We start from the raw sequence: 23,612 nt of genomic DNA on the forward strand, positions 1-23,612 counted from the left end.
CCTGGCAACCCTCCCTCTCACTGGTCAGCAGTTTTTCGCGTGGGTTGTAGCTTAGCTTCTGAACTGGAGTGCTAGGCAGCCGGCGCGGTGAGGCCCAGGGCCTCCCCCTCCCTCTCTCCGGGAGGGGAGGGCTGTGCGGATGAGCTGAGCGGCAGTAAAGTGTGATGTTTGTTTGTTTCCTTGGGATTGTAGGGAATTTCTACATCGCTGTTCGATTTTTTGTTTTAGTTTTTTACCATGTGGGATTTTGTTATGCCTACCTTTCTGGATGCCTAACCCCGGTCGATGGCAGATAAGGGAAAACTCCCTACCTCGGGGTTTTCCAGGGCCAGTGCTCCCTGAAATCTCTCTGAAGGGGCTAGGTTCTGGCTCTGGTCCCTGGTAGGTCTGAACTCCATAGCTAATATCTCGGTCTAATATAAAGTACATTAGCCCAATAAGCTCCAGGGAGCCTCCGGGGCTCACCCGGAAAACGGCATTTCTTTACATTCAATGCTGGTTTTTTGTATGTTTCACTTCAAATCCCATAAAACACATCCATTTTGTTTAATTCTCACTTGTCATTTATTTAGGATATTGTTTAGTTAATATATTTTTTACTTGACAGTGGGCAACAGAACAACGGCTTTAAAAATAGGAAAGATTAAAGGGGAGTTAAACACAAGCTGTGACTCTTCGTTCACGAGTAAAACCTTCTGCCAGCGGCAGCGGCAGTCGCGTAGCGTGATAACGTGTAGTCCAAGTCCAAGAGTGTCTGGCATTGCAGGAACCCCTGACCAAAACGGAGTGCTGCCTAAACCTGTAAAGAGTGCCAAAATTCTTCAAGAGGTAAGGATTTGCACAACACTGTGTACTAAATCCTTGTGATCTATATGTATTTACATACTTTTGTATATGTGATGAGTTTTGGCAATAATTGTAGAATGAACTTCAGCTGAAATGGAACTTTATACAGTGGAACCTTTTTACAATGAAACTTCGTTGACCAAATCTCTGCCTAGTCCACATGAAATCTGATCTTGTAAGAATCCCTCTTCACTGCACAGGTGTTTGTGTTGTCGTTGTCCCACTCAATGACGTTTAAACAACACTGATGTTCTTGTTAATAATTGGCATGGTGGTTTTCCAGGGATGCCTTTAGCATCTCAGGGTTATTTGCTTTCTAGGTCTTTTCAGGCAGCCTGGTAAATGACTGGGTCTAGTAGGTCAACTTTACTTATTTCCAGCAATACCATTTAGCTCTTACACATAGAAGATGCATTATAATGAAATGTAGTTTGTACTCTTAAGAAATGTTATAAATAAATTAGTAATGTGTGTTACCAGAGAATGAACTGCTACATTAATCAAATTGTTTTATAGGTTCAGACCCCAACTGGAAGTGTTTTGCGACCAGTCTCGTGCCACTGTTATGGAAGTGCTAAAGTTTGTGGAGTATGTGCTGGTAGGCCTAATCAAATGGCACCAAGAGCTGGCACTCCAGGCTTTAGAGCCCCCGAGGTTCTTCTGCGACATCCTGACCAAGGAACAGGCAAGACCATCCCAAGTGCCTATGAGGGATTTTATCCTTTTTTTTTCCCTGCTTTGTTCTTAGTGAAAGTCCATTAATACTAGAATATAGAGTATGCACAATGAAATCGCAAAAGCATGGAAAAAAAGAAGGAAATCTTTTGGAACTCTAGCACAGCTAGTCGAGTACTGGAATGTTTAAAACATCTCGATTGTACCAGTGCAGAATTTCATCCTGCCATGTCTGTCTTGATCCTGTTCAGCTGTACTATTAGCGATCTTGCCATAGAGAACATTAACATGTCTCGCTTAAATAGGTGCTTTTCATACTCAAAGGCATAATTCTTTCTTCATTATATTATGTAATTCTGTAGCACTTCACAAACCTGAACCTTTCCCTATCTAATCCCTATAAACAGTGGACTAAATTTGTCCAACCCTCTCTTTCAAATGTAAGATTTTACAGAAAAAGTCTAGATTCCAGAAAGGGTCACCTGTGAAATCTGGATCACTTGGCAAAGTAAGCTGGTCGGCCGAGCGGACAGCACACTGGACTTGTGATCCTGGGTTCGATCCCAGGTGCCGGCGTGAAACAATGGGCAGAGATTCTTTCACCCTATGCCCCTGTTACCCAGCAGTAAAATAAGTACCTGGGTGTTAGTCAGCTGTCACGGGCTGCTTCCTGGGGGTGGAGGCCTGGTCGAGGACCGGGCCGCGGGGACACTAAAAAGCCCCGAAATCATGTCAAGATAACCTCAAGAAAGTACTTTGCTGCATATTGCATATCATTTATTTTTTATAGACTGATGCAGCCTGTTGTCATTCTGTTGCTTCTTGAGTGGAAGTTAAGAAATCTCAATTATATGATTTATTTTTTCAGCTGTTGACATGTGGTCTGTTGGGGTCATTTTGTTGTGCCTGTTGAGTGGGCGTTACCCATTCTTCCGAGCAGCTGATGATTTGTCAACTTTAGCAGAGATCATAACCATACTTGGTACCAGTACAGTTCGAAAAGCAGCAGCCAAACTTGGTAGGTGGATTTGAAAGAAAATGTTTGAGACATAATAGGAACAGCAATTCATGTTTAACATAGACAAAATTTAAGATACTCTGAATAACAAAAATAATTTATAACCATTGGAATTGAGGAGGACAAAACTATTAGTGAAAAATTAAAAAAAAATATGATGGCCGTTTCTCACACTTCAATGCATCTATATTCTCAAAATTTAGATGAAAGTGTATAAATGTAATACTGTTTATTGCAAATAAAAACATTCAAATTGTACACTTTTCAGGTTCTACAGCCATCAGCCTTAATGCTGTAGGTGTACAAGTTGGTGTAGGTTTGTACAAGTGAGTGCAGCAAAAGTAGACAAATTGAGTACTGTACTTGGATTGTGAAAATGGGGATGATAATACACAGGGTTCCTGCTTCAGTGAAATACACTCCTTCAGAATGCCAGTTTCAATGAAAGTATTGACTTGAGGTGGATAAAACTGGTCGGGGGCGCTGTTACATTGAAATTATCGTAAAAGTTGTAGCCAGTTGGGTGGGTGTATTTGTGGACAGGATATCATCGAGATAAGTGTATTGGAAATACTGTATATATAAAGATAAACTGTACAAACTTGTACCCATATTTAAGTAACTAAATAGTCCAAAAAATACAATGATTTTACAGTACTATAGTTTCAAATTTCAGTATGCAAGGGGGTATATTTAATGTAAACTTTTCTGACAATAGGCCACTTTGTTGTTCCTAAAGGCAATATCCTGCTCCCTATTGGACATTGTGAACTCCAGCCTGGCCCAGAATAACTTTCCATCTTGGTGTAGTAGGAATATTTCTAAACACCACCTGCCAGGCCATGACAGGAGGATAAGATTTGCGAGAACATTCTCAACCCGTCCCTGAATGACCATTGGAAACTTCCTTTAGACTTGAAAATAAGCTCGGAACAATACTGTACTTGACATGAAATAAACCTGCTATTACTAACAATAAGAGGTTCCTCATCTGTGCCATCTGACAGCAGCACTGTTAGTATACAATGAGTTGGCCAGTGAATATTCCCAACTTTCTCCCAGTTGACAAGGAAATGTTTTAAGTTAATTGATAGTTGATTAATCCTGATGCTGTTTGATCTCTGTGAATGCGAGAAATAATACTAAGAGGTGTACCGTAAATAAATGATTCTATGTATAAATCCTTGAAAATGTGTGGAGCTATAAGAGGATGATGCAGTCAGTTCTCTAGATTTGTTACTTCGTAAATATATTTTTGTTTGCCTAACCAGAAATGTTTGAACCCGAGCAACCTATTTAACCTATATAGATCAACAAATAAAAACTGTCAAATTTACCATGTTTAATTTTTTACTAATACTGTTCATTTCATTTTAACTGCTTGGTTAATTCCATAAAAAGGAAATGACATAAGTACTTATTAGGCAAGATGACAGGACGATTAGTGATCCATATCTTGAAAGCAGACTTGAAATTTTGACTTGCATGCACGGGGCCAAGTGCATTTAAACAATACGTGTGAAGCTTGATAATCCAAATTTTCAAAAAAATTTCCAACAGCATTCATAGGTTGATCCATCTATTTTTAGGGATATTTTGCAGAATAAAATAATTTTAAAGTTTCGTTATACATTTATCAAGAATGAATTTCAAACGGTTTTGTTTGGGAAAACATTATTTTGTGGATGTAAATACAATATGTGCCGACGAGGAGTCACAATAACATGGCTGAAGATATGACGACTAAACCACACACCAGAAGATGAAGAGACGATGATTTGGTCCATCCTAGACCATTATAAAGTAGTGTTCAAATACAATATATATTAGGATGATGGACAAAAAATGTGCGCCCCATACATTGGAAAATGTGGTAATTTTCAATTTTCACTCTGGGGCATCACCAATTTCTTCATGAACCTGGTTTATATTTCTATGTCGAACTTGAGACATTTTATGTGCGATAGTTTTTATTCAGGAATACAATTAATCATTTGTATTTTATGTGCTTTAATCATAGTAAATATATATAATTAAAGTTTATTATTATTTGCAGGGAAATTACTTACATGCAGCGAAGATAGGAAACCTCTTGACCTCATGAAAGTGTGTGAAATTTTACGGAACAACACTCTGAGAAGCCGTGGAGCGTGTGGCAATTCAAATGTCAAAACGGAACAATGCCCAGGATGCTATCAGCGAGATATCTGTGTATGCCTGGCTCCTCCTGTGAAATCGAGCGGATCCTCGCAGAGTTCTGGATATAACGGCAAGAAAAGAATACAAGTCCATGGGGCAAACCTCCATAAAAGGGGTCCGATTCCTTCAGGTTCTGCATGCTTGTTGTCATCCCAAAAGAGGACTAAAGTACAGATAAGTCAAATGATGCCACAGTTGTATTTTCCTCTCTTCTCTAGAGATAGCTTGATATCCTCTATAAACAAAGCCACATCTTTAGATATTGATTGTCAGCAAAGTGTTAATAAAATGAATGCTCAGGTAACTGAGGCGGCATCAACGTGTTTCCGTAAAGACTTGATGGAAACAATATCCCATGGGATGTCTCGAGACATTTTGCCCCAAAATGTGAATAGTGAATTCCAGTGTGGCAGTACATCTAGTGCGTGTACTTCAGCTGTTGTATATCCACCTCTGGTTTATCATTTACTCTTGAAACTCTTGGATCCAAATCCTGAGACTCGTATTACTGCAGAAGAGGCATTATCCCATCCATTTTTAAATCCCCAGTCTATCCATTAGTGTTAAAAATCACAAGGCTTAAAAATCTCCTGGAAAATACAATTAAAATTTTTTGTACAATTTTTGTCGATTTGTTAAAAATATAAGTTTGTATTCGTTGTGAACTAGCTATGGTATGAGTTATTGTTTAGTGTTAGAATAGATTTAAAATGTAGGTAGTTAGTAGGTAGTTCTTCTTGAATCGTTATGTATGTTGTTGATCTTTTGTCATTTGAGTTTCTTGACAAAAAAAAAAAAAAAAAAGACTTCTTGTCTACTCGCCGGGAAAGAACTGGATTCTAATGCTCTCACACATCCACATGCATTTCTGTACTTCACATTCATGCTTTTTCCAACATGTACCTTATATTTTGTCGTTAAATTTTTGTTTTTGCGTTATTTCAGATTCTGATTTAACTCTTTGATGCTCATCCCGATAGTGACTTGACTAGCTCCTTACCCATGCTGACTGAGGTAGCCTTCGTTGCTGTCATATATTTATTTTAGTGCTGCGAAACCTTTGTTATTTTTGTTTTAATAGGTTAGCCTCCAATTTAATAATTTTTTGGCAATTGTTTTAACGCTTAGTGAGGTAAGTAATAATAATGTCTAATCAGAGACATATTAATAAAGGAAAAAACTTAGGTATTTGTGTATTTTATGTAAATATTTGAACTACAGTCTTGCACTCAGTAGAGTGCGATGGACTTGGTGTAGTTCAAATCTTTTATGTAAAATAGATAAGTCCATAAGTGTGGGAATTTTAACTCAGTGGGGTGTTATGAAGTATTAGACTAGTCAATTTTGGTAGCTTGTGCATGCACTATACTACAGGAGGCATGGCATCTAGAGCTAGCTAGGCCTTGCTCCCCCTTAGTCACTGATTAGGTGAACATTAGTAAGTAGACAGTAAGATCCAATGTTTGGAAATTACAATGTTACTGGAAATTAGTCATCTAATCAACCCATCGGAAAAGAGAGAGAGCTTGATAATGGTCCAGGATGGACTGGTACGTTGTCGCTGATAAATGTGGATTGGGTGTTTATCTCTAAATGTAAATATAGGACAATATATCATTATTGAAAGAGATTATTCCAAGCATAAGTAATCCTTTAATCTTCTTCACTGCCGAAATCCACCAGCATTGTTTTTTTACAGATTTTGTAAGTTCTGTCAAGGCCTTGAAGTGAAAACCTAGTTTGTGTAGAGGATGGCTGCCTCGAGTTGGTTGGTTCGGAGGAGTGTGTCCCTGTGGCTGTCTTTGTATGTGCTTGACTAACGGTGACTACGGGGGAGGAGGCCTAGCTCTCTGCCCCGCCTACTTGTTGCATTATAATTGATCTTTTCTGGTGTTCGAATTCTTTGTCGAATTGATTATATGCAAGGTCTTTGTAGTACAAATTTCTGAATGAATACTAGATGTGTTTTCCTAAGGTCTTCCTCTATATAGTGTAGGGGGATTTATTTAATTTTAACATGCCTTATAAATATAACATAGGGATGATACTAACTGTCTTTGAGCCAGTTTCTGCATATGATTTAACAAGTATTAAATGTAAAGTGGTTTTGCCTAACCAGAGGTGTAAAAAAGTAACTGTTTTGCCTAACCAGCAACAAACATTTCGAGGTTAATTTTCGTTAGTCAGAGAAAATGACATTTGATGGGTTACTGTGAGCACCACCTTCCTCTGGTGAGGAAAATGCCATGCTTCTTTGACCCATTGGTAGTTGAATGAGGCTTGTGAAGTCCCTCTTTTGGTCACAGGATTTGAGGCCTGACTTGATGTGTGTTAATTTTTAAGGCTTAACACACTGTAGTCCTATTGGGCACCATAGTCCAATTCTTCCTGGTTTCACTCGTATTGGGCCTGTGAGGCCGACAATAATCGCAAACATAATATAGTCTTAATAAAATGCTACAAGTGGATGGCGAGATCATATTGCCACCATAACTTTATTTTCCTCTTCATTGCTCAAGTGACTGTTGCCTAAAGACAGAACAATAGTACAAAAATGACTGTATTCTCTCTCCCTGTGAATTTTGTCAACAAATATATATAGAGCTACCTGTACTGATTGATCTACTGAGGTAATTTGCGTTCATACATGCTTTATCTACCCGAGGGCCACCATCTCTAGTGGCCTTAATGGGCATGAAGAAGTCCCTCTTTTTTCCCCCGATATAAAATGCCAAGACAGTCTTGGCATTTATTTTTGGTGGGTAGGTGAATTCATGGGTTTATTGCCTTATAGATGAAAAAGTGTTTCCTGTTGTCAGTTCTACATTGTGGCTTGTTAAGCTAAAAGCTGTTGCTCCGTGCATGACTAAAAAAGGTCCCCCTTTTTTAAAAAGTGGTTTGGATTAACATATTACAATTTGTTCAGTATTTTAAAGGTCTTTTGTGTGATCAGCCCTGTCATGTCTAGTTTATAGTTTGCACATTTGTTATTATTTAAGCTCACACGTGTATTTCCTGTCCAATGAAATGAGCAGCTGAAGCACAGTATTTCTGTCTGTAAAAAGGCTCCCTTTCTCATTGATATACGAGCATGTTAGAGAATTTTGTTTCAAGATATATTTTTGTATATTTATATATGACGTGCTCTTGGGTATTTCAACAAATTTTTGTTTAAATTATTTGAATGTAAAGCAATAAAGAATAATAAAATCGATAATATTCATTTGATACCATTTATCAACAATACTTTCTGGGATAGTATAAATGATATAAACATGTAATCAGTTTGTGCATACCAAGCTGAGGCATATTCTGAGTGGTATGCCTATGAAGCTGAGGTGCATTCTGGGTGATGTGATTAGTGTTCGACAAAGGTTAACCGAGGTGGTTCCAAGAATCGGTGCCCTTGTGGCCCGGTCTCCTGGTTGGTATTGTAGTCACCCAAGCTGTTGGATTCCCTGCATGTAGTCCAAAACTTGAGTATTATATATAATATATATTACATACACAGTGGTACCTTGGAATACGAGTGTCCCTGAATACGAGTTTTTCGGAATACGAGCAGGATTTACTCCGAAAATGTGCCTCGGAAGGCGAGGGTTACCTCGGAACACGAGTTTGTTGATACGTGTACAGGCCGACTAGCGCATGGTGGCACGGCGATCGCACCTCAGTTTACCAGTGTCTCGCGCCCAGTGACTATCCTACCTGAATTCTTCACAAGGATTTACAGTTTTTTGTCGTTTTTTTGGCCATTTGAGCATAAAAGTTGTCATTATATATCTCGCCATGGGTCTCAAGAAAGCCATTGGTAAGGTTCAACCTAAGGAAATAGCTGTGAGTAGAAGCAGTAGAGGATGTCCCTTCTTGATTAAGAAAATGTGTGAAGTATGGGAAGAACTGCAAAGTTTTGTTGAAAAAACTCGCCCAGATAAAGCTGTAGCAGGCCGTTGCATTGACCTTTTAAATGACAATATGATGTCTTACTACAGACAAGTGTTAAAATGTAGGGAAAAACAAAGTGTCTTTAGACAGATTCTTAGTAAAACAAGCAAGTCCTAGTGGTATGCAGGTAAAATGTGCCAGTGTGTGCATACCAGTGAAGTTCTCACTGCCTGATGTGATAATGGAAGGGGACTCCCCTTCCAAACAGTAACACCTCTCCTCCTCCCTCCTCCTCACCATCTTCCATACCCCTACAGCATTCAACAGCAAGGTAAGTAATAACTTGAACATAGTTTTGTAGGTTTATTTAGATGAATTAGGTATAAAAATTTAGTTTGATGTGGGGTTTTTGGAGTAGTCGGGAACGGATTAATTCATTTCCCATTATTTCTTATGCGGAAATTAGCTTCGGAATACGAGCTGTCTCCAGGAACGGATTAAACTCTTAAACCGAGGTACCTCTGTATATATATACCTATATATACACAGGTATACACAGGTTATTACATTATATACGCAGGTGGCCACACACAGCTGATGCTCCCTCGCTGGTACAAGGCCAGACACACTAACATTCCTCCTTCACGTATACTGTTTGTGGTGTTATTACACTATATACACACATTATTTATAAATATCTACATGTTTTGTTCACCATAACTGTTCAACTAAGCTGGTGTAGTGCCCAAAAAGCATAGTGGCCACCCCTTACACAGCATAAGTTATGCAGATGATGCCACCTCCCTCACCAAATGGCTTCTCCCAACATACTCCTTTTGCTGTTATTACACTATATATACACGTTATATATAAGTATCTACATTTGTGTTCAACATAGCAAACCACTAAGCTGGTATGGTGAATGCAGACAGTAACGGGCGACCACACAGATTTGGCAGACAACGCTCCAGCCCTCCCTCCCTCAACATTACTCCTCCCACAATATTACGCACAGCACAAATTATCACAACAATCCTGCTGTTATCAGAATCCTGGTAATTTTTATCACAGTCAGGGGTCTTCTTTAATACTAGCATTGCTAAATAATACCAATTACATATATTTTTGCCATTTTTATGCGATGCTGTGGTCACAAGCTGAACAGCAGTGCTGTGAGCTCATGCTGCATGCACCAGCCTCGGTACTTAGTGAGCCACCAAGGCTTGCTCAGTACCAAGGCTTTCCCACCCGGGAATGTTGCCCACGATTTTTTTGTAAAATGTCGTCTGTTTACAAGAGCCCTGAGGAAGCTGATGTGAACCCCGTGTAGCCACGGGACTTTTAAATCTTGCGCAATACTCCAAAACATCATATGAAGTGGTGCACACTTTCGTGTCAGTTACTCAACATGTCATGTTGAGTAACTGTTGCGCAGTTACGTTAAGACTGTTGTGCTGTCTTGACTGTTGCGCAGTTTAAGGGTTAAGACACCCTCAGCAAATTTGTTCATAGCCAAGAAATTGGCAGAGGCACTTCAGCTGGTAGATGATGCCTAGACACTTTTGGGAGAGTAAGATGATGATGCCGAAATATCAAAATGCCTCAAAAATGTTTTTAAGTTCTTTCACCCTATAAACAAATTTTTATTGAAAATAAGTTGTGTAAAATACTGAGAACATATTTCCTAAAAACATCTCCAGCCCAACACTTGTCTCCCAAGAGTCACTATCAGTTGCCTCAACAATCGTCAAGAAAAAGTCTGACCCAAAACAATCAACTTCTACAGCAGTTTGTGACACTGATGATGACCCACAGGTGTTTGCTATCAAGCCATCATTTCCCGCATTAAACAGCCAATGAGACTGAAAATGAGTAGCCATCCTCTGCCACTGATGTATTGCCATCTTCCAGCAACTAGATCTCTTCACTCCTCAAAAACAGTCAACTTTTGCTAGCAGAATAACCACATTCAAGGTAAATAATAATGGAGAATTTTGTACAAATCCCCAAATTATTGGTTTTGTGGTGATTATTGGTGGTTTGGGAATGCACCTGCCATTTATAGCATTGCACCTATGGGAAGTCTTATTCTGCGTTCCAATAAAACACTTTACACATTCTTGGATTATAACCCATTAATTTTAAAGGGGCTGACTGTAGACAGTTTCCTGCATCACTACTTTAAGTAATTATCAAAAGAAGGCACTAACCCAGGAAGACTATTTAGCACCATACATTAGTACTGTACTGTACTTGTAGCGAGTAAACCTATACTCCATTCTCTCATCATCTTAATGGTATAACTAATTACACAAGCTATAATCCTATCCCTATTTACAGGTAATGGTTTTTCCACCCACCTATCTTATTGTGAGGTGTAGTAACCGTATATAAGCCAGCGATTTGAGAATAGCAAACCAGTACAATCTCCAGTCAAGAATGTAGTACTCGGCGTGGGCAGTTCTAATCTACCCAACAACGTAACACAATCGTACGTTACATACTCAACTCGCTGGTAGTGTCGGTAACTTTGATTTTACGTGTACTGTACATTACTAATTTTCTGTCAAAGCTTCCATATATTCAAATACTGTATAGGGATATGGGGTTTACTTTCAAAATTATCACTACAGCATGCATATACTACTTCATTAGCTATGGTGCAGTACTTTAGTTCTTTGTAAGGATATGAGAAACCAAGCATTAACGATAAATATATATTTTTTGTACACTATTCTGGTTGTATACTGTTAATTCCTAAAAACAAAACAGATCATTGGAATCTAGGTTAAAATTTGTAATAGCATTAAAATAATTTCCTCATAATTTGACTATAAATAATGCTAATGAAGGTAACACTTGAGAAAGTATTAAAATTGTAAAATGGGATCGAACCTGAATTCCTGGACTCAACAAGCACGTGCACCAGTGTCCAGTGATGTTGGTTCAATCCCATAATATGGCTTTGATATTTTCTCTGAAGTATCATGTTCTTGTGACTTATTGTGCAAGGTAACACTACCTACTGTCTATGCTCGATAATCTGAATTACATGGGGTCATTCAAGTTAAGCGGACATTCAAGTTAGCTGAATTTTTACCTGGAAAGTCCAAAAATGGAAAAATATATAATTTAACTGGGTTTTTGTTATCAGAAATCTTGGTAACCCAGATTTTCATTAGTGTTGAGCAGTCAAAAACTCAAATTTAAATTCATTCAGGTTTCCCGTTGTCAAAAATCTCAGTAACTCGAATTTATATTTGAGCTGAACAGTCAAAAACTCGAGCTCAAATTTATTTTGGTTAGAGTTCAGCAGACATCTCGGTAATGTGAATTATTATTAGAGATGAGCAGCTAAAAACTTGAACTCAATTTATTCGGATTACCGAAATCTTACTGTAAAGTACAGTATTTGTATACCATGTATCATTATAAATAAATGTGTGAAGGAGTAACTGTTTGTGCTCATGATTGTGTACACTACTGACAAGATGAGAGATCACGAGCATGGCTCCCATCCTCTAACCACATTTGGATAATTGCTAACTTGTTTACATTGTGGGGTTGGAGCATGTGCATGAATAGAAGGTTGGGTGTATTATTGGTCTTATCTAATATACAATTTACAATTTATGTATCTAGTAATTGACCACTAATATGTTCCTATGTATATTTTATAAATAAAATTATTATAATTATTATTATAAATATTAACATAGTTGTCTTGATTAAAATCATAGATGTTTCTCTAGCACAGTTGTACTGTACAAATACATTCATAAACCATTATTTAGTTGTTAGTGAATACTGTACAATATGATGGTCAGTTTTGCTACAAACAGCAGTGTTTATTCCATACCTTAAATTATGCTTCACAGTGTATGACATATTATAGTGATCAGAGGCCAATATACTATGAGGTTGAATGCATTGTTAAAATTGGGTTCCTCAGTAGCAATGGTTAATTGCCAGCTAAGCGAGACCATGTCTTTCCTGGACCAGAATTTTATGCCAACAAATGGTGACCAAAGGAATCTACAAAATATTTCTAGATGTATTTTCTAAAAGTAATTTTGATATAAAAAATGTGCATAGAAAGTGTGGTTATATTGTTTTCATAATACAAACATAATGTGTGGTAGAAAATAGCAATATATAGCAAAGTTTGGATGGCATGGGATGCACCGGTGCAAACATGTCTGTTCATGTACAAGTGTTCATAAACTGTTTTGTATCGGGAAAGGATGTGCAGTTCTGCATTTAGGTAACTGTACTTAAAAACAAATGTGTGTTATTGTGACATTTTGGCAATGTTTGTGTAGTCAGCCCTATGAAGGTCTTGATACACTAGGGCAACTGATGACCGAGAATGTATAGCATCTTGCTACCTTGACGGGTAATTTATGGCAGGCCTAGTATGTGACACACATATGGTAAACGGTGCGTACACTTGTGTTTGACAAGTCCCGAAGAGGTGACACCAGCACAATGATGACTAGGTTGGCTACTTGAGGAATTTTCTCCCTCTGCCCAGTGGAGTGGCATCACAGGTTGGGCCGTCATCAGAAAAGTCCAATCCCCTTTGCTGAAGGAATCGGTACCACTTGTCCAATATATAGTACCTGCAAGATGAAGAGGTAAGTGATTGCAATTTCTACTTGCTCAAAGTAAGAATCACAATACATTTATGCAAGATATCTCATTGAAAACCATGACTATCATCCATAATGCACTAATTTTCACATGACAGCTTAATGCTTGCATTCTCAATGAGCATAGAGTGTGAACAGCTAACAGTGAGCTGAACACTGTAATACTTTTTATATTTGTGTGGCTTTTTATTGTCTACTTTTTATACTTAATGGAAGAAAATTGTATTGCAATTAATTAATCTGTTTTATGGTACTAAGAAAATGCAATGTACAAAAATTATGTTGTCCTTCAGAGTGGATCCTACATTATATACCCTTGAAGAAGGGGGAGCACTTGTGTGCCGTTCTCGGACAGTTAAGAGTGGTTCTGCCTGCTGTACCACCATACATCTGAACACAAACGTACGACTTCCATTTAGGTCAGAAGAGAGGATGGGTTGCCTGCGAGTATGGATGTCTGCTGAGGCGTGTTGGAAGAGATTCTACACTCGTGGGTGAACTGCTCAAATCAATCTCTGTGATTGTGAATGGGAACAAGATGTTCCCTTTCTTGTGTCACTGGCTTAAACTCTGCTTCTCCTGGTAGGTGGTATTCCATGGCCTTGGGGTTAAACCTTCACACTTTCTTTACCCATAGAAATTCCACACTACAGTATTTCTTCCTCATAAGGCAGATAACGCTTATGCATATAAGTGTACTAGTCAGAGGCTTCGGCAGCCTTCCCCCAAGATGACCGCTTCTATCCTTCAGGAGACAGTGGCAGCATTTTACTTGGCTTGCTGCACATGTCAGCAGGCTGTGCTGGACCAGTCCTTACATCCGACTGGTACTTAACCATTTTGCCTCCTCTTTCCTGAGGATGCTGTTACGAGGTTCTTTCAGTTGCTGCTATCTCTCATCCTGTCAGTCTGCTTTTCATTCATCAGACAACCACTTTGGCTTAAGTTTGCCTGGTCTTGCAGGCAGATTCTTAGAAGATGTCCTGAACCTCGAAAATGTTTACTTGCATGTCCCAATTCATTCAAGGTTCAAGGACTGGTTAGATTTCATTGTGGGGTGTCAAACCTACTGCATCTAGGGTCTGCCCTTCATCTTGACTCTGGCTCCCTGCATATTTACTAGGATGTCACAGGTAGTGGTGACCCATCTGTCTATTGGGGGGGTTCGTGTATTGTCCTGTCTTAATGACTGGCTGATTTGGGTCCCCAGTCAGTCAGTCTGCATGTCAGCTAGCCAGGCTCTGGTTTTTTCCCAGATCACCAGGTTCGGGTTCCTGGTGAACCGACAGAAGTCTCAGTTGGTTCAGTCCCAGGTTTGGACTTGGTTGGGCCTTATTTGGAACTCCTGGATGGTGTCTGTCTGTGGCTCTGTTCCACCTGCAGTGTCATTGTTGTCTGTTGGATTAGCCTCAGGCGATTTGTCAATTGGTCAAGCAGTTGTGCAGGAGCCTGAACTTGGCCTGCATAGTATTTCCCCTAGACAGGGTTTGGACCCAGACACTACTGGTTCCTCCACTGCTACCTCTTTTGCCACTGCCGGGTCCATAAGGTTTAAACCCTGCTCACCTTTTGTCGGCTTTTGCTTTGCCAGCTTCTTTCTTTGGGCTTTTTGGGGTTTGGTTTTGAGGTGCCATCCTCCATTGTTTGATGTGTTCAGACTCCTTGGCTCTGGTTCATGACCAACACTTGCCAGGCCTCCTGAGGTCGGTGGTTGGGGCCGTCTCGTCTGGCACACAGCATGGTGCAGTAGTGTGGCTGGCCCAGTGGAGAGCCAGTCAATAGGATGATTAGAATCCCTAACATGAGAGGAGAGCATTGTTTGTGTTTACAGACTTAACACTTCTTTTATGTTCCTTAAGTCTGTCATTTAGTGTATGACCAGTTTCTACGAAGTATTGGAGAGGACAAGATGAACAGGCAATAGAGTAGACACCAGCAGCATTAGAAGCAGGAGCAGTGTGAACCAGATTACTGCGAAGAGTGTTAGTTTGTCAAAATGCAAGCGTTATGTCAAGAGGGCAAAGTGAGATTTTTTAGTTCGGATATGAAGGGAAGGCAGAGCACATTGCTAATAATGTTGGAAAATGGTTTGGGATAAAAGAAATTTTGTTTAGCTTGAGAATATGCACGTTTAGCTTGAGAATCTCGAGCTAAACATATTTTTTTTATCCGAAACCTGCTTCCAACACTATTAGCAATGTGCTGTCTTCCCTTCTTATCTGAACTCAAAAATCTCACTAATACCCTTCATCCTCTTGACATAAAGCTCGCCTTTTGACAAACTAACAATCTTCGTAGCTATCCGGTTCACATTGCTTCTGCTTCTAGGCTAAAATTTCACATAAGTCACTTACTATCGTGAAGGCGAGCAAGGAGAAGGTCCAGCTGTGTGCCAGGAGCTGGAAGAGTCAACAGCTGACCCCCGTGGCGTACACAGGCTGCTACTCCCTCAGGATACGTCAGCTCTTCTCCGCCAAACCAATAACAACCAAGTCCAACCTTCTCCCAGTCTAGCCTACATGTCTCTGTCAAGTATAATACAGTAATTATTATTATTATTATTTTATTTATAGAACCTAAGAAATTACACCAGAGTGTGTATGTGGGTTACATGTAATAATAGAATTTGGTACAAGTTTGATGTTTCTAAATTCCTAGTGGGTTCGGGCTGACTTCAGGTTGTGTAACTTTTAGCATATCGTGGTCCATGGATACGGTGCATTACTGGGGTGACCCAGAACACTGTTTTGATCATACTGTTCTGCTCCAAAGTAGGTACAGAAATTGTATAAAATATAAAGCCAGTAATATGCAAAGCATTTTGGGCATAACTTTAAATAATTTAGTTAATATTTAGTATTACCTCATGCATAATCAAGAAGTAAGCTAACTACATGAATTGTTCAGGAAATTTATAATCTCAAGCATAGGTTAGACATATTTCAGTGAGTTTGGGTGGATATAAATAGGAACTATTTGTGTGAATCAATAGGCCTTGTGAATTTCCTTTATTCTTGTATTATTCTTATGTTCTTAGCAAAAGATAACCAAGATACTGATATCAAAGTGAGTTAAAACTTTCTCTAGGGTCAGATCGAGCCACTAGGATATAGTGACAATCTCAACGGATTGCAAGCTGTAGCCAGGTAGGCACAAAAGACCATAATGCAATACACTTTATTACAAATTAACCATAAGTAATTGTTAAAAGAAAGTACCAATCCAGGATGACCATTTTGCACAATGTATGTCTCTCAGGGTTTTCAAGCTCCTAAATATCACTCAGGATGCCAACACGAGAGCATTTATAAGACAAGGCGAGTGACATCAAAGTTCGCTGATTCACCAAGGATTCTATCAAACAAGTGACTAAAAGGGACGCTGCAGATTATCCACAACCATAAAAATAGTTAAAGTATTTTAAACAGCCTACTACAAAAGTATTGACATATGGGCTTCAACTCCTCTTGACCTAAATTACATGACCAGCCAAGGTAATATATTCATTCCCCCACTCTTAGTATAAGTTTGATAATGTAGCATTTAATACTGTACCTATATTAGGTTCTTATAATTCTCTCGTTTTTATTTACCTTTTGTTTTAACTTGGCATTTATAATACTATTTGTTAAATAAGCAAACCAAGAATAAGATATGATTTAGCCAGAGGAAGTAATCAAACCCACTGTATTGTCTACACACAACTGGTTAGTAAAATAGTTGAGTGAGAAAATACTGAAGCTGTACCACGAGGTTGAACCCTCATCCCTGAACTCCTCAGGCACATGCACTAACAACTGGACCATGATCGGCATTAAAGTGTGTGTGTGCCCAAGTTGTTCAGATATGTGGGTTTGATCCCATCGTACGGCTTCAATATTTTCTCAGATATATCATGTATTTGTGATTTCATTGTGAATATTTGACCATAACAGTGCATATGTTGTAACCACACCACAATGAACATTACCACACCAAGCATATATTACACTACCATGTAATTCCAATCATAACAAATTGGTTTGTTTTCTTTAACCACTGCACTGCCTATCTGGTTTCAGCAAAAACTTCATAGTGCAATTGTCAAGGACATATTTTTGTTGATTTTATAAATGTTCAGGTAAAGATAATGTCAAACTGTTTCCAAACTCGACCATTTTCATTTCAAAACAGAGTGATGAAAACATTAAAATATAGCATAATTAAAAAACAAATAGCACAACTCTATTGTACTGCACAATGCAGTACAGGGGTTAAAGTAGTGCAGATACTTATGTGAAGTGGACCTATCTATGCAATATACTTCGTTGCATGCTACGTCACTTTTGTACTTCAAGGGCAAATCTGAGCAAATGATGATGTAACATTAAATCAATATTGATGACATTGACCCAATGTTGATTTAATTGTACTCCAGTATATTTTGCCTACTGGGAGATGGATATTATACTTATATATTATACATACTGTATATACATGTGTACAAAATACTATTAGAAGAGAAATGGATACAGTGCAAGAATTTTGGAGGGGAGCTGTGTGGGGTTACCTTGCTGGGGTGATGGGTAGACTGTGAGGGTGGGAGGGCGGGCAGCAGCAGCCATTAGGAAAGGGCTATGAAAGTCTTCATAATGTGGAGCCGAACGCTTTTCCAGTGTCTTGGTAGTATTCTCCACTAGGCCGAGGCGAGCCAGAGCATCTGTAAGGCGATCATCGAGGCGGTTGACGATGGACCTCACTGCCTCAACCTGTACCTCCATCGTCGCTTCTGACTCTGAGCTGTGCTGCAGCATTTCCATTCGCCGCCTCAGGAAATCCACCTGCGTAGCATAAAGCTATATGTTAGACAAAACCATTTTGAATGTCTTTGTTTGCAGAAGGTGAGTCTATACAATAAACAAAAACATATTGAATATCATTGTTCCTATGAGAATGTTCGTCAGTACTTATTAGTCTAATAGTTATAACAGTATTGACATCCCTCAATAAATTGTTGAATAAACAAAAATCAGTCATACAATACATAGAAGTTATTAGCTTAGTTTAATTACTTATGCAGCACATACCCATCCTGCAGGTGGTGAAGCATAAAACCCAAAAATTGTACAAGCCCATACCATAGAAATGATAATGCCAATGGATGACCTCCAAATTAAAAATTAACTGTACTGCAAGGTAAATAGAGAAATTGGGCATAAGGAAACATGCCCAAACATATCCTACCTGGAAATAGAATCTGGCGCTATGGTGGATGTAGGATTCTACTTTTTTTTTTCTGATCACCTGCCTTGCAGTGTTGCCGAGGGCAGACTGCTTGCAGAGCAGCAGCACATGCTCTTAGGTCCCGCTTGTGCCCCACTGTGGGTGACCTTCAGACAGGTGTTCCAGAAAGTGTGATCTATTTGATCATGAGAATCTCCAGTACAACACTTAGGATGGGAGAATCTTAAAGGTCCTTATCACATTTAATAAGTATGAATAGTGCTAGCATCATTTTCACTACTCTTTCTAGTGTGAATGTTGATGTCAAGTATCTATTCAGAGTGTTGACTGCCTTTTTATCAATTATAACTTGGTTTGTCTCATCTTCTAAAGGTCCTACCGGGTCTTTTGTTTTTGTTTTACCTATTGTACCTTCTTGTGTATGTATAATATTAATATATATATACAGTATATGTATATATATTAATAAAAGAAATCCCTGATTTCGATGTTAATGACATCATCAAGAGGAGCCTTGCCTCAGCTCAGTGCCCAGCAGAGAGAACCTCGCATCCTAGAAGACCAAAACCCGGATGACCCTGCACTGCGCCCAGATGGCATCACAATATACCTCCTGGAAGAGAGGCAGACAGCTGGTGTGGGACTGTGTGTGTGTCCACCCTGGCTGACACCTACATACACTTCGTTGCTGATCAAGCAGGTGAGGCGGCCAACCACAGGGAAACAGCAAAATCAATCAAGAACAGGCGACTGGAAGGGCAATACACCTTTGTTCTCATAGCATCTGAGATGCATGGCCCCCAGGGGTATAAGCACCTTGAGATTCCTCAAGGAATTGGGTTCCAGGCTCATTGACATCACCAGAGACCCAAGGGCTGCCAGTTTATGGCTTCAGCACCTCAGTGTGGCGATCCAAAAGGTAAACACCTGTCGCGTCCTTGGGTTCCTGTCCAGAAGTGGAGGAGCTCCAAGATATCCATAACTTTTAAACACTCATTGTATTAATTAAAGTACATCTTGTAACCTTTAAATATCTAATAAAGCACAACACACAAAAGGAAGGGGGTGGTAGAGAAAAAACATAGAAACTGTATTGGAGGGGACCTAAATATCCCTTCTAATGCATTGTATGTGCTTTCCTCTGAGGCTAAGGGTCCCCTTCTTCCAGAGGTGGTACTCTCTAAAAAAAAATTATATACAGTATATAAAATAAATAAATATAAATATTTAACAAATAAAATAGCTTACATTAAAAGCATGTCTGTTGAGCTTGGCCTCTATACGTCGCGAGTCTGTCGAAAGTCGATCCAGGTCGGAGACGACATCCTCGATGTTGGTGTCGTGGCGCCCCAACTTGTAGAAGACATTGTTTAACTTTAACTCGTCCTCCTGCATAAGGAAAACCTTTTCAGTTACTACAGTACTTCGAAACTGACTAGTGAAGGAAACAGGAATGGAACACTAAGGGCAGATTAACAATGAGTCCAATGTGAGGAAATTATACTATTAACAGCATAAGGTGCCAGCTTAGCTCTCTACTTTATTCCTATAATACCCTTCATATGCAAAAATCTGTTTTTGTAAAAAGTCCCTGTCCAACAGAAAAGCAAAAACTTGGGAAATTTCAGAAGCTAATGAAATGAAGATCATTTAATAAATAATAAAATGTGTTATTGTCTAGAGAGGCTAAATGGCTGCTTCCTGTAGCTAGAAACACAAATATATCTGCACAAATGAGTCATATACGCCCCAGGTGTCCTTTGGAGACCAGAGCTGGAGGATTCTTTATGATCACTCTTATGATAGACAACTGCAAGGTTTGCAAAGAAAAAAAAGTAATGTAACAAACAAATCACAGAGCAGTTAGTTCAAACGTTCATTGGTATCACTGCCCTGCCGTCAGGTGGCTGCACCCTGAGAGCTGCTGGCTCCCACATCAACACTAGTCTGTCAATTGTAGGTAAACAATTATTATTAACAATTATTATTGTCTATGCCTGATGTCCTCAAGTAAGGATCACTCCTTGAGTCACCAGCTCTATGCTCTACAGGTTCCAGTTGTTGGCCATCCGTTGGCTTAGTCCCCTAGGGGGTCATTTGCTTGATGAGCATTCCAAGGTTTGCCTCTGGCTGCATTAGCTTAGGGTTGCTCTTTCATGTGCATGTGTTTGGCTTTGCCCCTGCCCTGACAAATTGACTTCACTGGTGGGTTTAGGGGTTCGCTCCAAAGAGAGAACCTCTACTACTGTATAGGGTGCCTCACCCTGAGTTGCATAAAGGTCTTTGATTCATTTGCAAAGTGCTTGAGGTTGGGGGGGGTATGTAAAGTTTGTTTATAATGGGTGCACTAGGGTTTGCTAGCTTGTACGTACAGCACTCTACTGATGCCCTTCGTAGCTGTATTTAGCCTTAGGTCTTTGTTCTTTCGTGGAGAACCCCCTAGTGCCTGGGCGTCCTGTTTGGTCCTAATCTTTAGGGCCTGGTAAGCCTTGCAGGTCTTTGGCACGTCTCATTATGGAGTGGTCACTGAGCTCACACTCAATACTTGCAGTCTGAGGGGCTGTCCATTGACACTACTACATGTCGATGGTCATTCAGTCTGTCATGCTGCCTGTTGGGTGGGTAACACCTTTTGCCCTTAGGCCTGTAACAATTGTGTTCACTGGGTCTCTGTTCCAGCAGAGCTTTTTTCAAAACAAGAGGTTTATTAGGAAGCAACCATTTTGTTGTGTTTATGTTTCCTGTTTGCAGCTTGGTTAGCAAGTGGATGCCCCAGAGTTAGTGCCTGTGGGTGTTAGGGACTTCGAGGGGTTGGCGACGTCCATCTGCTTTAAGTATTTGCCTGAAATTTTCTGAAAGCCACTGTCTCTAGTGGCTTTGGCGAGAAAAGAAAGCCAGTAGCTAGTCAAAGGTCCTCCCAATTATCCTGATGATTTTGAAATTCATCAGTGTTTTGGTAGTTATGGCTTCGAAGGGTTGGAGGCTCCATAGGTTCATAACTCGTGGGTAAAATAAAGCATCTCTTGTTTTCCAGCCTGCATTGTAGTTTGCTGAGCTTAAAACTGTTGCTCCTTGTTTGTGTTAAATCTGACCTTTTGAAGAAGTGGTCTGGATCAATATCCTCCAAACTATTCAGTATTTTAAAGGTTTCGACAAGATCAACCCTGTCATGTCTGGTTTGCATTGTTAACTCTGTGGCCCTCAACTGTTCTGCCTTGCATGGTTTGCTGTAGCTCAGCTGCCTTTGGGGGTTGCCACATCCATGTTGATTACAGAGACAATTGAAGCCGAAGCAAGAAGCCGTCCCTTCTTGCCACGGATTCGGAGCTTTCTATTTCACAGAAGGATGGTATACTTAGCTCCAGTTCCTTCGTTTGGGATGATGCATTTCTGTCCATTCTGTCATTAGCCACAGAATATGGCTCTACTTTGAACTCTTTATATGTGACTTCAAGTAGTGTGGTGGATGTTGTTGTTTTAGATTCAGCTACTCAGAACAAAAAGTTCCAAGTAGCATGGGCTATGGTGAGCCCCGTAAGTGGAGGCTCTTTAGAGCCATTATCTGTATCAAAAGTTGACACAGTGTGGTGGAAGGGACGGACCAATAAATAGAGTGAGGTAAGGAGCAGATTAGAGACAAAGGTAATTTCTAGAAGAAGGTAATTAAGGTGTAAGTGAAGGGCTGGTAAGAGAAGGAGGTAAGAACAAGATGAAGGAAAAATGGGATGAGGTAAGAATAAGAGGAGGATAAGAAAAGAAATCAGGGGTAGGCTTAAGTCAGATCACGTTTGTTAAGGTTAGAGCATTTAAGTATGTACAGGCGCACTGTGGAAGAGTCAACAGCAACAAGGCCAGGACTTAGGTTCATGTTGGGTAGGTTGTGTATCAAAGCCGATTGACAAGACGGCGTCTGTGAAGAGTAGCGGCTGGAAAGATTATTTTAGAAGAATCTTCCACTTCCACCAGCTTCCAGTAATGTTCCCTTTAAATTTCAAAAGAGGTTCCTTTGTCCTGCTTGTCTATTCCTCTCAGGACCTTGTATGTAGTTTCTAATCTCTTCTGAGGTGGTCAGGGTGTCTGTCCTCATAGCTGAGGAGGTCTCTCAGTTCTAGTACTAATCGAGTTGTAAGTTTCTTTTTGTCCTTGATACTTAGTTTGTCCGGCTGGGGGTACACCACACGTTGTGTCCGGCTGGGGGTACACCACACGTTGTGTCCGGTTGCAGCGGTTCGTCTACCTGCACATCACCTGCATTGCTGCGGTGGACGTGTTTGTTGATCTAGTTTCCTTGTCACCCCGAGGTATATTTGAGATATATACAAGAGTTGTTACATTCTTGTACAGCCACTAGTACGCGTAGCGTTTTGGGCAAGTCCTTAATCCTACGGTCCCTGGAATACGATCCCCTGCCGCGAAGAATCGTTTTTTCATCCAAGTACACATTTTACTGTTGCGTTAAACAGAGGCTACAGTTAAGGAATTGCGCCCAGTAAATCCTCCCCGGCCAGGATACGAACCCATGACATAGCGCTCGCGGAACGCTAGGCGAGTGTCTTACCACTACACCACGGAGACTGCTATCTTGACCTTGTCACCCTGTTCCAGGGCTCGTTTATCTCAGGTTATTCAGTGTCATTAAATCTAGCCAGCCTGCTATCTACAATCAAGCCCATGATGTTTGTAAATTTGCATCTCTAACCGTAGTCTTTTGCGGTATGTGATGGATTGATGTCTGGGCTCGGGAGTTGTGAAGGTCTAACAAGGTCCTAGCTGATCATTTCCTGGTCAGTGTTCCTGGTACCTGTTTGGCTTGTGTTGCTCTTGGTTGGATTTCCCGCCCTGGGTTCTCTTGGGAAAAAGTAATTCACACTCTTCCTGTTTTGTTTTTATCTTATTCTCCTCCTTTCTGTTTCTTTCTTCTCTGTAGTTAGCTTCAGGGAACCATAGTTCAGCCCGTCCAGAAAACCAGTATTGAATGTAATGTAACACTCTTTCTGGCTGGGCCTTGGTGCTCCCTAGTCCCTCGACTACTCTCTCCACATGCATCAGTTGGTGGTGTTAGGATCTGGAGGAACTGGTGTTGACACGGGAGCTTCTGGGGTGTTGCCACCTGG

General features: G+C 40.0%; 2 protein-coding genes across 4 annotated transcripts in view; one reads left to right on the top strand and one right to left on the bottom strand.

The window, feature by feature from the left end:
* The window catches only part of LOC123757456 (cell division cycle 7-related protein kinase), a 43,939-nt gene extending 35,984 nt beyond the window's left edge, over window positions 1-7,955 (top strand). For 2 of the 3 annotated variants that reach the window (XM_045741089.2, XM_045741090.2), the window contains exons 11-14: window positions 608-828; window positions 1,363-1,531; window positions 2,390-2,539; window positions 4,596-5,542. In XM_045741089.2, the coding sequence (XP_045597045.2) occupies window positions 608-828; window positions 1,363-1,531; window positions 2,390-2,539; window positions 4,596-5,299 (1,244 nt within the window). In that variant the 3' untranslated portion in view covers window positions 5,300-5,542. Of the gene's footprint in view, window positions 1-607; window positions 829-1,362; window positions 1,532-2,389; window positions 2,540-4,595 lie in introns of all 3 variants that reach the window. The other variant, XM_045741088.2, reaches the window with a different exon arrangement.
* Window positions 7,956-11,326: 3,371 nt separating this feature from the next.
* Window positions 11,327-23,612, bottom strand: part of LOC123757457 (uncharacterized) — a 60,363-nt gene continuing 48,077 nt past the window's right edge. The window contains exons 4-7 of the mRNA XM_045741092.2: window positions 19,747-19,887; window positions 17,825-18,095; window positions 15,630-15,800; window positions 11,327-13,245 (exon numbers count right to left, since the gene is read on the bottom strand). Of these exons, the coding sequence (XP_045597048.1) occupies window positions 13,025-13,245; window positions 15,630-15,800; window positions 17,825-18,095; window positions 19,747-19,887 (804 nt within the window). The 3' untranslated portion in view covers window positions 11,327-13,024. The remainder of the gene's footprint in view (window positions 13,246-15,629; window positions 15,801-17,824; window positions 18,096-19,746; window positions 19,888-23,612) is intronic.

Source organism: Procambarus clarkii, chromosome 19 (genome assembly GCF_040958095.1).
Source record: "Procambarus clarkii isolate CNS0578487 chromosome 19, FALCON_Pclarkii_2.0, whole genome shotgun sequence".
NCBI classification, from domain to species: Eukaryota; Metazoa; Arthropoda; class Malacostraca; order Decapoda; family Cambaridae; genus Procambarus; species Procambarus clarkii.